This window comes from Buteo buteo, chromosome 19 (assembly GCF_964188355.1).
Source record: "Buteo buteo chromosome 19, bButBut1.hap1.1, whole genome shotgun sequence".
Classification (NCBI taxonomy): Eukaryota; Metazoa; Chordata; class Aves; order Accipitriformes; family Accipitridae; genus Buteo; species Buteo buteo.
Window position 1 is genome coordinate 26524120 of NC_134189.1, and position 16639 is coordinate 26540758.

At 40.5% G+C, this 16639-nt stretch overlaps 1 protein-coding gene across 1 annotated transcript in view; it reads left to right on the top strand.

The window, feature by feature from the left end:
• WNT7B (Wnt family member 7B) overlaps nucleotides 1–16639 on the top strand; it is a 96880-nt gene that overhangs the window by 50979 nt on the left and 29262 nt on the right. Inside the window, exon 2 of the mRNA XM_075051804.1 lies at nucleotides 4034–4260. Within this exon, the coding sequence (XP_074907905.1) occupies nucleotides 4034–4260 (227 nt within the window). The remainder of the gene's footprint in view (nucleotides 1–4033; nucleotides 4261–16639) is intronic.

The following is a 16639-nucleotide window of genomic DNA, read 5'->3' on the forward strand; positions in this document are numbered from 1 at the left end:
TACCTTCCGAGGCAGATACAATCATGCTTATTTTCTGGATGAATAAACTGACCCACTGTATTAAAATACTTTGGCCAAGGCCTGATCCAGAAACAAGGGGACACTAGAGAATACTCTCTTTAACCTGATTATGAGGCAGTAGCAGTGTGTATGGAGGAAGAAACTAAACTGAAAATTATATGTGGGATAGATACTGTTGCTAACTCTTTCTTGGTTTTTTTTGTTCTGAAAGTCTTAAGTTTTTGCTGCCCAACTTGAGATAACAGTTAGTGGAAACTCTGGGGTCTCAGCACTTTTAAAAAAATTATGTCAGAAAGTTATCGCATAGTTTTTATCAGTATTTTTATTTTTTATTTTTAAAAGACATTTATATAATATACAAATAATTTTTATATATATATTTTTTATCAGTAATTTGGTCATGTAGCCTCAGTAAGTTAATGACCATCGGGCATCCAGGGGACCAGAACTGCCTGTCTTGTGCATGTGTGTCAAGCATCAACTTAAATTTTGAATGCTTGTGCATGTCTCTTTCTTACAATGCAACGCCGGATTCCTTCAGGATTAGGTTTTCCTAGAAGGGTCAGTGTCTAAAGCAGCCCCTGCTGCAAGGAAAACAGGTTAACGGATGGGGAGGTCTTGCAAGACGCTTGGGCACCTGCTTTGTCCTAGAGAACCAGGCAAAGCCAGGTGGAGGAACGGGGTAAGGATGAGGCTCAGCCTGAGAGGCACCCGGAGAACTGCTGCATGTGCCGAGGCAGGGAGGTGTTGCTGCCAGGGAGCCCTGGCTGTTGCCCTGCTCTGAAGAATGGCGGTAGAAATTCACCCTTTCCTCAGCTGACCCACTGCCTGGGCATCCCAGCAGAGAGCAAGTGGCTGACTTGGGTTCCCTTCAGCCTCCCTCAGGGAGAAGAACCACGGACTAAGATGTAATGGCAGAATCCCCTGTCCCCCTGGCACCTTCAGGTTACTTACTCTGTACGAGACATCTTTCCCTTGCCATAACATTAAAACCATGGAAGGGCCAGACCTGGATCCTAACAGGATTTGGGAAAGGGTCCTGGCAATTTAAAGTCATCAAAGAGTGTATGTTTCTGAATACAATACATCAGCTATAAAGGAAAAATACTTTTCTTTGCGTTTTACTGCAATTGTGGTGGTTTAACCCCAGCCAGCAACCAAGCACCACGCAGCCGCTTGCTCACCCCCCTCACAGTGGGATGGGGAGAGAATCAGAAGGGTAAAAGTGAGAAAACTCATGGGCTGAGATAAAGGCAGTTGAATAGGTAAAGCAAAAGCCGTGCACACAAGCAAAGCAAACCAAGGAATTCATTCCCCACTTCCCATGGGCAGGCAGGTGTTCAGCCATCTCCAGGACAGCAGGGCTCCATCATGTGTAATGGTCACTTGGGAGGACAAATGCCATCACTCCGAATGTCCCCCCCTTCCTCCTTCTTCCCCCAGTTTTATGTACTGAGCATGACATTATATGGTCTGGAATATCCCTTGGGTCAGTTGGGGTCAGCTGTCCCAGCTGTGTCCCCTCCCAACTCCTTGTGCTCCCCCAGTCTCCTCGCTGGTGGGGTGAGAAGCAGAAAAGCCCTTGACTCTGGGTAAGCCCTGCTCAGCAGGAACGAAAACATCCCTGTGTTATCAACACTGTTTTCAGCACAAATCCAAAACATAGCCCCATACCAGCTACTGTGAAGAAATTTAACTCTATCCCAGCCAAAATCAGCACAGCAACATTTTCAGAATGTATATCTTACTTGATGTGGAAAGTCGCTGAATTCAGAGAGATATAAGCTCCATGAGCTGTGAAAGAAAACAACACTTTACTTCTCAGTATTGGGAAGTGCCTGATTTTTAAAAAATTAAATATTGATACTTTCCCCTGTGATTTTCATTAACTTTTGAAGCCATAAGTTTATACATAAAGTGCCATTGTAAAGGTCAGGGAATCTTATTATCTCTACATCAAACATGTTTTTTTGAAGATTATCATATCTCTTGGAAAGTCCTGATTTAAAGACATCCTAATTTAAATATTTTATTCAGTTGTTTAAGTAGAGGTGGGCCAGAAACAAAACCATAGCTCAAAACCTGCATGAATCTTGGGGACTTGCTGGTTCCAACTGATACTCCAGCTGTGTTGCTCAGTACCCACAGAAACATGAATTAAAGCTACAGATCTGAGCACTCCTGCTGCAAATACTGCGAGTGGTTGGAGCTGCAATTACATTTTGTTCTTGTTTCTGTTTAATAGGTAGCACCGCATGGCATGTATGCTCTATGTTTGCAATACTTTGTCTCTACATCTATAAAAACCCCCCAAGCCATAAATAAAAGAACACAATTGGCAAATTTCTAATGGATTGTTAACTTTGGAAAAGATGCACAAATACCTATTAAAGGCAGAGTGAATCATCATGGAGTTTCCATTCCACAGTAAAAGCAGTATTTCATTTTGGCTGGGGAAGAGTTCTCCATTTCACCCTTTTTGCTCTGGTTTTACTGTAGTTTATTGAAATGGAAAAATGAAACACTCTGATTTTGTTGAAATGCAACATTTATGTAATTTTGCAGTTACCTTTGTGATGAAGTTGATAAATTCCTATAAAATTCTTCAATTTTGTTTAGTCAGCATTTTCCAAAAGGAGTATTTCCAGTTGGAAATTTTTAACTCTAAGAAGAAGGGCTTAAGTCAGTGTTCAAGATGGAGAGGAAAGTAATGGGGAAGTTAGTCTGTATCCTGTTACTAACCTATTTATATGTGGTGACTTCTGTTACTGTGAGATTCCACTTAAACCCAAGATGCTGCAGCTTGATCTGGGCAAGCATCTTTACATTACAGAGGCAGTCAACAACAGCATTTGATGCAAAAATGGAATTACCCATATGATCCAATACCAAGCTGGGACAGGTTGAAGAGAGGAGAGGGTTTGTGGAGATATTTCCTTGCAGGTGCTGAGAAGCATCGATGCTCTCAGCACCCCAGTTTGCCAGCCGAGGAGCAGGACAGCCAGCTGAGCACCGTGGCAGTGGCTTTTCCAGGCTTTGGTTGCATAGCTGTCTCAGGGTCCATCACACTAAACTGAGCAAGGCCTGTTTTGCTCGCACAGCTATACTGCTCTCTTTGCTCCTGCTGACTTGTCCAGAGCCAGTTGAAGCATCCTGGCATGGACCTGGCTGGTACTTGGTAGATGCGACCCGAGGCATCACTGAAGGTGTACCCATGTTGTCTTATTTTTTAAAACTATTACCACTTAAAATGTAACCTGTAAAGATGTTGAAAAATGAGCCTGTAAAGGTGTTGAAAAGTGAGCTGAAAAATGGAAAATAAATGCTCTAAAGTGAAAACATATGGCAGGTGCAAGTTTATGCAAACTTTATAATGAATTCTGAAAATATACTTGAAGAATGAGAACTACAAAAGTTTCTAGTCTGGATGGCACATATTAAGGATCACTCCTATGTGCTCCATGATATCTGCCAGACCTAAAAGCACAGTTATGCTGCCGAAATTTCATTAATCACCCAATACCCCAAGTGTAATAGTGGGCAAAAAGGTTGGTAGCATCAAGTCATTCTCTAAATTGTGCTTAACAATCTCAAAAGAGGGATGGATGAACTGCCTGCAGTAACTAAAACGCTGAGCCTGAATCTACACAGGCCATTCCAAGCAGACAGGAGTTTCAGAGATTCGCGGACAATCATCACTGTTTTTTGCTTTTAAATATGTCTTGCTTTCCACATCTCATCAGCTGATGGCTGTGTGTAAGACTGGAAGCAAAAGTGCCAAAATTCCATTTCTTTGTTGTTTATGGCACAAATCAGATCAGGAATTACTGCAAGATTTCCAACCTCTTTTGCCAGACCAGAGAGGTTGGGATAAGTTGGCATAATTATAGGAACCCAACTTCCAACCCTGCCCCTTTTGCCCAGCGCCTTGCCTGCCACACGGCAGCGCATGGCAAAAGCAATTAATGGCCTCAATTTGGTTATAATGTGTCTTTCTGCTTTTTTTCTTCAGAGCTTTGTCATCCGTGGTGGCTTTAGGAGCTAATATCATCTGCAACAAAATCCCAGGCCTGGCCCCGCGGCAGCGAGCGATCTGCCAGAGCCGCCCTGATGCCATCATTGTGATTGGGGAAGGGGCACAAATGGGAATCAATGAGTGCCAGTACCAGTTTCGGTACGGGAGGTGGAACTGCTCTGCGCTGGGAGAGAAAACAGTCTTTGGACAAGAGCTTCGAGTAGGTAAGGGTGTCTCTAATACAGTGCTGAAGTGAATACACTGGGGCTGGTTTTCCTTTAGCTTTCTCACTGCAGTCCTGCAAAGGTTTATAACCCTCCAGTATTTGCCTACTGGAGTTCAACAGGGCTGCTCCACGAACAACTGTGGTCTGTATGCTTTCACTCATTGCAAAGTAACTGGCAAGTGACATGAAATCTCTAGTGATCTCTAGATGAAGTAATTCATATCTGTCCCACTTCATACCCAGCAATGACCCAGATGCTTGCACAGGCATCCAAGGACACAGTCGTCACACCCTGTGAAAAAATACTTCCATTTGTCATCCTGTTAGAGGATGCCGTGATAACTGTGGTGCATATTATGGCCAATCAAAAGGGAACTAAAATTAGCTCCAAAAAATCCCTCTGCAGACTTCCCAAAAGCTTAAGTAATGGGAGAGTCCCAGTCAGCTGATGGAACTATAGTGCATACGACACTGGCCTTCCAATATACGCCAGTGGTACATATTCATTTTAGTGTTGCTATCATATTGTAAAGAAAATACTGCAAGTGATTTAAGGCAGGAAATCTATTCAAAGAAAATAATACAGAACCTTGGCCTGACAAGATGTTAGCTGGCAGAAGTTAAATTGATCACTTTCCATTTACCCTATGTCTGATACTATTTCATAGGGGAGATTATGCAAATTTTTTCCAGCACTGAGATCATTATTTTCCTCATGACCCAGCTGAGTATCCTTAGCCTGTTCCTAACCTTTCCTCTCTCCCTCAAGGGCTGCCCACTTACCATTCCCCATACTGTCTGCTGCTCAGTGTTGGGATAATATTCTGTAGTGTGTGGCTCTCACAAGAGTGTGCAGAGTGATACCATCCAGCTTCTCAGTGGGGTTGTAGCCTGTTCTTGTGTCTGATTCTTCTTTGGGTGACATCTCTTTCTTGAATTCAATGGTTCGGGTGAGGCTTGTGCCTCCAACACAACTGAATGTGGTCAGACACAAGATCTCATTAAAACTGTGTGAAAAAAAGGCATAACATTTCATCCCATCAGTGCAAAGAGGAAAAGACTTACATGGTGCTTTGATTGTTACTGGAGATCAAGGCTTTGGGTTTTTTTTCCAACACCCTTGTGAAATGAATGCCAAAAGCTGAGGTACACTTAAGTCACCAATGGAAGTGAATATTTTTTCAAGGAACTTGCAAGTTTGAGGTCTGGGCATTTTAAGGGCACAGTGGCCTAGCTATAAAGTGTTGTAATTGAATAAAGCCATTGGCATCAGGGGAACTGACTTACACCCGCGGAGAATCTGTCATATTCTGTGAGCATTACTCCACACCAAATCACAGCAGTGGAGAGGGCTAAAATTAATAATAAAAAGACCCAGTAAACCAAATCAATGGCAAAAGAAAAGTCTGAGCTTTTTGAACTTCAGAAAAAAGTTTGGTAGAATTTGGTTTTGATGCTGAAAAGCTGGCAGTGAGGAATTTGCTCATCAGTGTCTCTTGCCATATTTGTCCTAAGATATTTCTAATTCTGTTTAGATAATACTTCTTGCCTAACTTGTTTCTTAAAAAGACTATAAGTGGAAAACATTAAATATTCTCAAAACACCATATACAGGAGATAACCTAACATTCGACTTTTATCTTCAACTTTAAATAACCAGAAAAACATCTAATCACTTGCCTTGACTATTAGAAGCACAGGTCCGGTCCTCCTTGGTTGGTCTTATGCTTGTTTGTCTTAAGCTGATGTCCAAAATGATATTGCTGACAGAAAATATACAGCTACCAAGCATGCCACCGTTGTACTTCTTCATGCTATGTTGCCTTGATCCGCCAAAGCTTGCAGGCAGGCTCTGACCCTTAGACAAGTAAGTCCTCTTAACTTCGGTGAGATCACTTATGTCCCTGAAGAGGCACACTCCAGAGGGTTGTACCAGCGTCGATGTCATCACTAAGCTTTCTGGTGAAAAGGCTTTCACCACTTCTGCTCTCCTCCTCAAGCTAAGCATCTTGTGTCACCTCATCAGCTCCATCCTTGTACTCATGAGTAATGACCCTCTTCACCAGAGAGACTCCTTTCATCCTCAGAAACCTTGCAAGTGAGCGTAATCCAAATGCCTAAAGAGGACTACAAGTTGTGCCTGTGCTTTCATTCTGAACATTTCTATACAAAATAAGAGCTACAGGGAACAAAAATTGTTTGGCTTCAGAATGGACCAGCTATCAGGTTGGTCAGACTAAGCAAAATTTGAAAAAACCAGGGTTTTCTTGAGCCACTGTTCAGGCCATATTTGCCAAAATGTTCACCAGATTCTTGACCTCTTCACCGAACCTGGGTGGTTTCTTGCAACTCTGAAATGACTGATGTGGAATTTGGCGGGTTCTTTTATGGCTTAACCCAAACACAGACAAAACTTGGCAGTTAGAGCTGAGTTCTGCTTTGACATTTGTTGGGTGTGAAACCACACAAACTCTAACGGATGGAGAAGGTTTACATGACCCCTGCCAGCTGAGCCAGATGAGTTCCATGCAGGTCTATAAAGGATCCCATAATCCACATGTCTTTATTTGTTTTATTAGTAGAGTAGCACCCAGAGATGATGTGGTCGGTATCTAGGAAAAGGACAGGGTTTAGGAAGTGGTCTTATTACGCCAGTGAGGGGGGGGAAAGTAAAAAAAGGACAAAGCTTAAAAAAAACCCCAAACCACTTAAAAACACTTAAAGGTACAAAATACTTGTAAGCATAAATATTCACATGTGTAACAAAACACATCCATGTCTGACACATAAAGAAACTCTAAACCAGATATTTTGTTCTGCCTGAACAGACTGAAGGAAGGATTATGACTAAAAAAGACAGGCATGTGTTTCACTTGACCCCAAGGAAAGCTTATCTAGCTTCTTACCAGAACTGCTTAGGGAGATGAACAATCAAGGCAAGTTATTCAGGTCACAGGATGGAGAGGGCAAGTAAGCTATGATAGTGTGATATTAATTGCTCTCTATCTGTATGGGAAAGGGAGGACCTAGACTTTAGCCACTGGGCCAAGGCTCTACCACTAGCACTGACAAGCACAGGTTTACGGTTATTCTAACTCGTATCCCGGTGTAACACTGCCACCTCAAACTTCAAAGCAAACCACCAGACTCACCCAACATGAGGTTTCTCCAACAACTGCGCATCTGTTGCCAGCACCACGTCTTGGGGGCCATTATGCTCCAACCATGTGTGTCTTCCAGCCACAACAAAGCAGCAGCCAGAAGGCATGACACAGGAGCAAATGTCCACCCCTGTGACTTCTGGGGATCCTACTGTGCCAGGGGAATTCCCAGTAAGTTATCTAAGCTGGATTGGTCCTGAGCTATTTTTTCAAAGAGGTGCTTCAGTGAATGAGGGCTGTACCACCTATATAATACATGGGAGTCTGTATTAAAAGCAATTGGAATAGTTCAGAGGACAGAATAACAACTGTAGAAATTATGTTAGGCATGGGGCATTTGTGTTGCTGTGAAAGATTTATAGCAGCCAGAGATAAAAAGGGATGGAGAGATCCAAATTAGTAGCATGAACAAAGGATGTAGCATGGGATGAATTAGCCAAGCATTCTGTATAGGTTTTTTTTGGTATATTTTTAGCTGGGAACTTTTCCACAATCATGCCAACCCCAAAGAAAAGTCACTACTACATTCACTTTACCCATCCTGTCCCTGTACATACTTGTATTTGTCACCTTCCTGCACTCATCCCTAGTTTTCATGCCAGCTCCTCACATAAAGTCATCTTTTGTACTCTCCACTCATTCCTCTTGCTGTAAGCCTCTTTCACAAATTACCTCTTTAAAGATTACCTCTTTAACAAATGGATTCACAAATTAATTGGTTAATGGTATATCGTTATTACTGATAACCACTGAGGAAAGATAATTGTCCTTCTAATTTTCTGAAGGCAAGGACCCTGATCTGGAAGAGTAGAGCCTCTGGTCCTGTCAGGTTATTGATGCAAAAGAGCTCCAGCACTAGGGACTGGTCTCTAGTTCCTCAAAGGAGGGTTGGAGCAATCTATCATGTAGGTAACTCTAAAAGTTACAGATCATTAGTAACAGTTGAAAGCAAGTAACTCCAGGCAAGAAGTAAGCAGTACAGCCCCTTGAAGTGTGGAGTCAGAATCAATAATGGAAGTGAAACCTACTGTTGTTCTTTGAAAGTGGATTATTCTGGCTGATTATTTGTGCATTCACCATTTCCTCTGGAATACTCCAGATTGAAGCGCTTATCAACAGACTGCTTTTAACAGTACTAAAACCAGGCAAAAATGAGGTGTTTTGAAAAATATAGCTGTCAAGATATCAAAAGTAATCTGTAGATGTCTCCTTTGGCAGGCTCATGATGTGGAAAATGATCATGATTTAGCAGTATTCATTTGGCAAATCATTGAACTGTCTGACAGGGAAGAATAAACAGGCAAAAATAAATAGGCAAAACCCAAGGAAGTTCTGAAGTTTTTTTTTTTTTTTAAATCTCCGACCTTTTGTATTGATCTGTAGATTTCTGGCATATTGAAAGGATGAATATGAAGTGAGGTTAAAGCCCTGTTTACCGTGGGAGGTTTAGGAAAACAACATATTAAGAAGCTTCCTGTTGCCACCTATTCATTCAACTTTTGGTCCACTCTCCAGGCAGAGAAGGGGAAGGATGGGAGAGAAACTACAGTTTTAAAGACTAACAAAATCTGTGCACGGATTTTATTAATTCACAGGTGAAGAAGACTTTACAAGTTACTTTGAGTAACACAGTCAGAAAATAAAGTTGAATGTCATGGTTATATGCAAGCATGCACTCATACACACGCACACATAAACTGCTTAAGAAGACAGGATAATTTCAAAAAGAGGATTAAGAAAGGGAGGGAAACATCTTCTGAAGGAAAGATACTCCTGAAAAAAATGATTCTTTCTGTATTTGCACTGGAAACAGGTAACTAAGTCCTCACTGGATCCCAGCCTTTCAGCAGGCCTGAAAGAACATGGGAATTGGGCATAAAAGATACATAAGTGATGGTGTCATGGAGAAATGGTTGGCGTCTTATCATACATGCTGAGGGGGTGTCAGTCAGTAAATTATTCTTGGTTCAGGCCATATATAGGCTTAATTAAATTTGGATTCGGACTCACATATGAATCCAGTCATTTTTATTCTGGGCTATGATGGTGGTTTAACCGAGATGCCAAATGTTCATAAAAACCTCCTACCAAAAATGGGAGGAGTAGAGAGGCTCATTATTCTCCAAAAATGGAAATTCATATCCAAGCAGACACATTAATCTAGCACAGTAGTGTCTAGCATGGGATGAGTTGGCCAACTTGGAAAGCTTGACTTGCAGTATGAGCAGAAAACTTGCAATACATGAAGACAGGCGGCATTCTTAGGAATGCTTTACAACCATACTTGTGCTTTAATGCTATCAGCAAATCAATGAAGGGAACCATAAATGAATCCAGATAGTTTGCCTAAAGTAAGTACATTTCTATCTCACTTTTTTGCCTTTCTTTCCTCCTGCCATTTCTTTTGCTGTTACTTTATGTTCTCATTTTCCAATTTTTTTAAAATTGATTTATGTTGTTAGTTATATATTTATTAATGCTTAGTAATATTCATATATCAGGTTGACTGTATGTTTATTATACTAACATCTGTGTATTTATTATGGGAAAATCTATCTTTACGGACTTGCGTTATATCCAATAAAAACAATATGGGGGAAAGAAAGAAATCATACAGCTGGAAACAATTTGGAGGGGGAAAATGAGTTGGAATTAGATTATTTTAAATGTGATACAGAGCAGGGTACACACTTCACGGACGGAAAGGCAGTAATCATTTTTGTCTTAGCAGTAGGTGCTATGATTGGTTTAGGCATTTGTCAGTTATTGTGAACCTCAATTGCACAGTGGCTTTTGGACCTAATGTGGAAAAATTTCTGGGTTTTTGTTGTTGTCATATAGCATGGTCCCAGACAACAGTGTCCTTGGAGTGTTCGAGCAACTGTTCAGAAAGAAGCTTGTTTTCAGTAATTTGAACTGTATGCCTGCGTTGGTGCTAGGATATGGTAAAAAACATTTCAGTGTGAGAGCTGGCTTCTCAGGAGATGGCATCAGCTTTCAATTCCTAGTGGAGCAGGCTGCCTGGGATGCCAGGAGAGAGGTGCACAGGATGCATTCAATCAATCATCAGCTGTACTAGGACTGTGCACAACTTCCAGAAGACCACGTAGGACCAATACAAACTGCGTCTTTATTACTCACATGGCTACCTAGAAGTGACCGCCGATGTCCATTTCACAAAATGTCATCTGGAGCCGTTGCATTTGCAAGTGTGATTTAGTTAAACTAGTAGGTGCTATAAATACCATGGCAAATTTAATGAGCTGTGGCTTATGCAAGGATAGTTTTTAATAGAAGCACAGTGGTGTATAACAAGATGTATAATTCCTGGTTATTCAGAGAGAGAGTTTTCTCATTATTAGGCTGAATTAAAAAAAAAAATAACAAAACATGCATAGTGAACCACCATCCATACCAGCTGGGTAACTGACAGGCAGGCAGAGGCAACTGGTAAAGAGGGAAAAAAAACCAAACCCAAACCCGAGGACATCCTCAGTGTGCTCATTTCACGGGAAAGATTTATCACACTGCAAACATTCATTGCAAAGCCTTCTCTTAAAATATCTCAAATAGCGCGTTTCTTTTCACAACTGACATGTTGTTGCTGGAAGGAGGAACAAAAATATCCTTAAACTTAAGGATATCCAGTATATTTGTTCTAGCTTATTAGATATATGTTATTGCAGAAGGATTTCAGTTATGTCAGTGACTATCCCACAAGTTGCCTTACAAAGGTAGGAAGGCCACGCTGGAGCAAAGCTGGGCTATTCCACCTAAAGACCCACGCACTTGTATTAGTTACCCTACAGGCTGTAAGGTAGGTACTATAAGGCATGCAAGCTGCCTTACGAGGACAGTTTTTCAGGGCAATTCATCTTGATGGAAAGCAAAACAGTGCAAAAAAAGCTGTGATTAGTAGTTACAAGGTAAAGTAAGTGAGCGGGCTATTTTAGTTTGCATTATCATCTTTGGAGGAAATTAAGGAGTTGATTCAAACAGTTCATACTTTCTGAGTGTAGAAGAGTGGGTAAGTTTTCTACTATCACAAATAGCAAAGCAAGACAGTAACCCAAACCAGAATAAGAAAATAAACCTCCCAGCTGGTGGTAGCTGAGGTTGGGAAGGACTGGTAAAAAAGTTATGAAACAACTACTGTGCTAAGAATTTATATTATTTTAACTGAGGAGTCAGCCTATTGTGAGACTGGTAGGTTCAGACTCTTCTTCATTTTAGTAGCTTTCTGTCACTTGGAGGTTTTTAAGAAAATAAAAATATCTTTCTATTTTAAGGAAGTATTGTTGTGTTAAAGAAACATCCTATTTTGAGAGGATGGGGGTTTCCCAGCTTAGTGAATCAGTTTTGTCGGTGATAATTTCTCTGTGCTTTAAAAATTTCTTAGATGCCAGAGCCTCATAATTATCCAGTGAGGCTTTAGTAATATTTTCAAAACATGCTGTAAATCATAGATGAAAAGATAAAAGTGAATGGACAGTACAATTTGTAAATTATGAGTTGACAGTAATAAATTTTGTTTGACTTTACTAGAAAAAATGTAATTTTACTACATTAGTTTCATCATCTCTACCTCTTTTTCTTTGTCTCCCTATAAAAGAAATGGCTAGCATATATAATCTGTAGCATATAATAATTTCCAACCATGAATAGACAATTTTTTATATTTCCCAATTTATATTCTCTACTCCCTAGTCTTCTTGTAAGGTACTACTGTCTAGTTCAAGTGCAGCTCAGTTGTGTTTTCTTCTCCCTCAAGGGTCATGAGTTTGAAGAAAAGTATAAGTTCTCTTAAATTAAAAAGTTATTGTTGCCATTTAAATATTTACCTCTTTGGCAGAAGGCTTGCTTTGAAAGGCAGACATCCTTATCCTAAACATAGCACTAATACGTTAATACAATTACATCATGAACTCTGCATGGCTTGCAGCTGGATGAGAAATGGTAGATTTTGACCTGAATGAAATCTGGAGTTTCCATCCTGAGGGAAGTGCTAACTTTTAAAAATTCTGTTTAATTCCATTTTTACATATAAAAATGAAGAATTTCTTGGAATGGGTGCTTTTCTGTAGACATTTTCAGACTACAATACACTGATATACCTGATCCCAAACAACTCTGTTTTGGTTTGTTAGTGCACTTAATTTAAAATTAGTTAAGTGCATTGATGTAGATTGATGCAGGGAGCTGTAGCTGGGAAGACTCAAGTCTGTATCTCATGAGCTCTTCTCTCACATGCTTCTGTATGTATTGCAAGCTATGTGGTTCCATAACACACCACATATAGCCTGATAAGAGACATCACATAGCATGGCACAATATCTTCCTGTGACCGTAAACCTCAGGTCTCTCAGAAAACAACTGACTGACGTGGGGATGCTGTTTAATACTTTGTTTCAATGGTTCAAAACTAAATGGACCTGGTTTTTATTAAATGGAATAGCTCCATTAAGTGTCAGTATGGAAAATAAACATTTTTTTGGAGAGGGGTGGGTACTTATGGTTCTTGGCACTCTGCAATCATCCTAATAAATATGTAATTAGCTGTAGTGGAAAAGGGTACTGTTATTTATAATGTGGCATTACAGGCAGAGTCTGTAATGACCTGTAACGCTGATCATCTCCTGCTCAGCATTGGCCAGAACAAAAATCCTCATTTTCTGTTGCTTTTAACTTTGTCTTTAGCTGCTCAGGATAAAATTTTCCATGTTGCTTTACTGGTCTGCCTTGGGATGAGTGAGTCAGAGGTCCTGTGGAAAAGATAGTATGCAAATTCTAGGCTATTATTTAATTGAATACTGCACCATAATTTGGACACAACAGGGCTAACTGCGTAGCAACATTAAGTTCGGCATTTCCTTACTTCCAAGTGCCTTACTTGGAAAGTTAATGTTCCTTTAATGTAATTTTTTTCATGTCACTTTGTAATAAAATTGCTGGCTACAAATGATCCATAGCATGCGGGCTGAATTAGTTGCTTCCAGTGTCCCAGTCTATTGGTCAATGACTTACAAAGTAATGCACGCTTAAAACAGGAAGGCAAATAACATTTAAAGTTAAATAAAGTGGTGTTGGCCTTAATCCAAAATGACAGGGGCCAAATTCTGGTCCTGTTGCAGTCAGTAGAAATTTTGTCACTGCTTTCACCAAAGCCAGGATTTTACAGCCACTAAAAAGGCTCCTTGCTTTTGCGTACAAGCAGAAGTTCAAATTGGAGCTGAATTTCATAGCAGGGACTCAGATAAAACCTAATTAGTTAAATGGAAATCAACTACACGACAACTGATTTTTTAAGTACAGAGCAACCTTACAAACAGGCAGGTGCTGCCAAATCTTGCCACAGCAAGGAAAGGTCTTTATGTAAGATGACAGGTAGCGCGGGACAGCAGCTAACCTGCTGGTATGCGATCCTGTGATAACTTGGGGTTCTAATGACTTTGGAGATTCCTTGAGCTTTGCTTCTGTGGTTAACTATGTTGTCAAAATCTCTTCCCTAGAATTACAGATGATAGGTTTGGTCATCTAGTTCAACCTCTACATCAAGCAGGACAGGCTAAACATAACATTAGACTTCAGAGTTACATGTGTAGCAGCATCCCTCCCTTTCCTCCTCTGTTCTTTGGGATACGTTCTCTTTGGTAAACCATCTGTTTCTAAATTGAAAAGCTTGAAATGCACAGAGAGGCATTTACAAACATTACGAAAAACACAGCAGCTGTTGATCTCTACATTTTGGTTTGCAAACAAATGTTTTAACATTCGGGCTTAGATTGCCGATCCATGCAGTTTGCTGTCTTGCCTCCAGTCATGAGCAATTTCTTTTCCTAATAAAGTGGCTGGCATTTTCCAAAATATTACGTCTGACAAATATCTTATTTTCTAATTGACAAAATTTCCTTCCTGAGTATCATGCGTGACTTTTTAGCATTGGATTAAATTACCCATGACTGTAGTTTATTTCTTACTGACGTATTGTATGTCCATAACTGTGAAGTATAATATTATTGTTATTGATATAAGAGTCAAACTAAAATGAAAGAACTAAAGCAAACAAGAAAGAGGACTATGTCATCTGTTATCTGGAGGCTTGAAAAAATGAACCTAGCATGGTAGTGCTAAGGTAGCTGTTCTCTCAGCATTCAAACTGGCCAACAGCTTTAGTCGTGCTCTGTTTACCCAGTATGTGCCTAACTTTGAACCCTCCATTCTAAGTCCTATTAAAGTAAAAGAGGGTTTGAAAGTGTTTCACTTTAAATGCATGCCCAAGTGGTTTGCAGAATACAGAAGTCATAGTGAAGGCCAGCATGCAAGACCGAGCTGACGATGGGTCCTTCAGCTAGTAAAAAGTGTTGCAGCTATCCAGTTTTCATCAGATTTGGCCTTAGAATTGAAGTGGATCTAGGAGACAACTTTTAGCCACAAGTGTAACCTGTTGCTATCTATAATGCCGTCTCCACTGCAGAGGTTCAGCCTACAATTTCTGGGACTGTGAAAGGAAGATGATTCCTAAGACTTAACCAGTGTCTGTGTAAAAATGCTGAGGAGTCTTTAAGCAGACTGCACTCATCCCAGAAATCTCACTGGTGCACTGGGAGAAGTCTCTTCTATCTCTAGATAGAAGCTCAACAGACGTGGACTGAATTGCTGTAGACTGGAAAGCTCTATTCAAGTTGCTAAAATGAACAAAGTTTACTCATGGATCATGGTTTATTTATACCTGTTCACTCATTTCTTCATGACAACATGGAAACTCGTTTTCTGTCTGACTCAGTCTCCACCCATGCTATTCTGAAGAGGTCTCTGTGCGATGTCCCATCTGACATGGTCAATGCAACCTTGCAGCTTCTGTGGGGAATGGCACAAGAGATAATAGTTTCTGTCTCTGTTGCTGAACTAAAGGGCTTCAGACAACAGGGGCAGAAAAACAGGGAGCCCCTTCCTCACTTCTGTCCTTTGACCCCTTTTCATACCACATAGCTGCAGGCATTTGGATGAGATATCTAAGATAGGAACCTAGTCAGCCTGTATTCCTTGTATGGTCAAAGAAGAGAGAGAAGCACTTCCAGAGGGCAATTTGGATCTTAATTTGACTGCATGACTGTCTGGAGGTCCCAGTTGACTATCCTGGGAGCTTAAACTCCCTAATTAGGTATCAAACCAGTTAATATCTAATTTTGGTTTGTCTGTGAAATTTTTCCTCCTCTCCATGTACATTTTTCAGGAGAGCATGTGATCCTCTAATATACCTAATATATGGCAGGCATGGAAACATGACCTACCTTTAAAGTTCTGGCTATTCTTGCTATTCATCCACTAGTAGTACCTGCAAAAGTTGTCCCAGCTGATGACTTTCAGACAGATACTGGCAAAAAAAAAAAATAAAAAAAAAAATGCTGCAACCACAGGCATAACTCCACCACTGCTATTTGGAAATTTAAGAACAAGTGGGAGTCCAAAATTACCACCAGATGGTGCACCTATTTAGCAACTGACAGAGACATGTTCCACAAGAAAGGGTAGCCACAGCCTCCAGCAACCCATCAAGTTGCTTCCCCTGCTGTTTATTCTCAGCTGTGATATAAATTGAATGTGTTTGAAACATGGACCTGCCAGTCATACTATTCTGTTACATTTAATATGGAGTATGTTTTCAATCTCTGTGATGGAAGCCTTTCAACTGCCTGGCTAGGGACATGAGGAAGTGGGAAAGAGCACAGCAGATCTATGAATGCATGTAAAGGGAGAAGCAAAGAAAAAGAGATGGGCTGGGAATGGGAAAAATCGATAATGGCAAATGGCAATGAGCAGGCTCCAAAATCAAACATGGTCATCACAGAGCATCTGTGCATTGGTGTTTCATTAAATTGGGCTAGTTCTGGCTATTAATGGTGGGCAGCTGGGAGAAGATTGAGGTCAGGGCATTTCTGAAGGGTAGTCTTGATGTATAAGCCAATGTTTTGGAAAACTGCCAATGCCAGTATCCCAGATGAAAACACATGGGATATTTAAGTGTATAGCAAAGGTGGTGAACCTTCCTAAACAGTGAAGTGGTTTTTATTCTCTGACTGCTTCTCATTCCTAAGCACTTTTAGTACTCCATACTCAGAGAAAGATTAGCACAAGTTGATAAACATGTATTTTCTGCCGTATTTCTCACTATGTCACAAGAGTGTGTGATTCTTTCAACTAGATTTGCTGTAGATC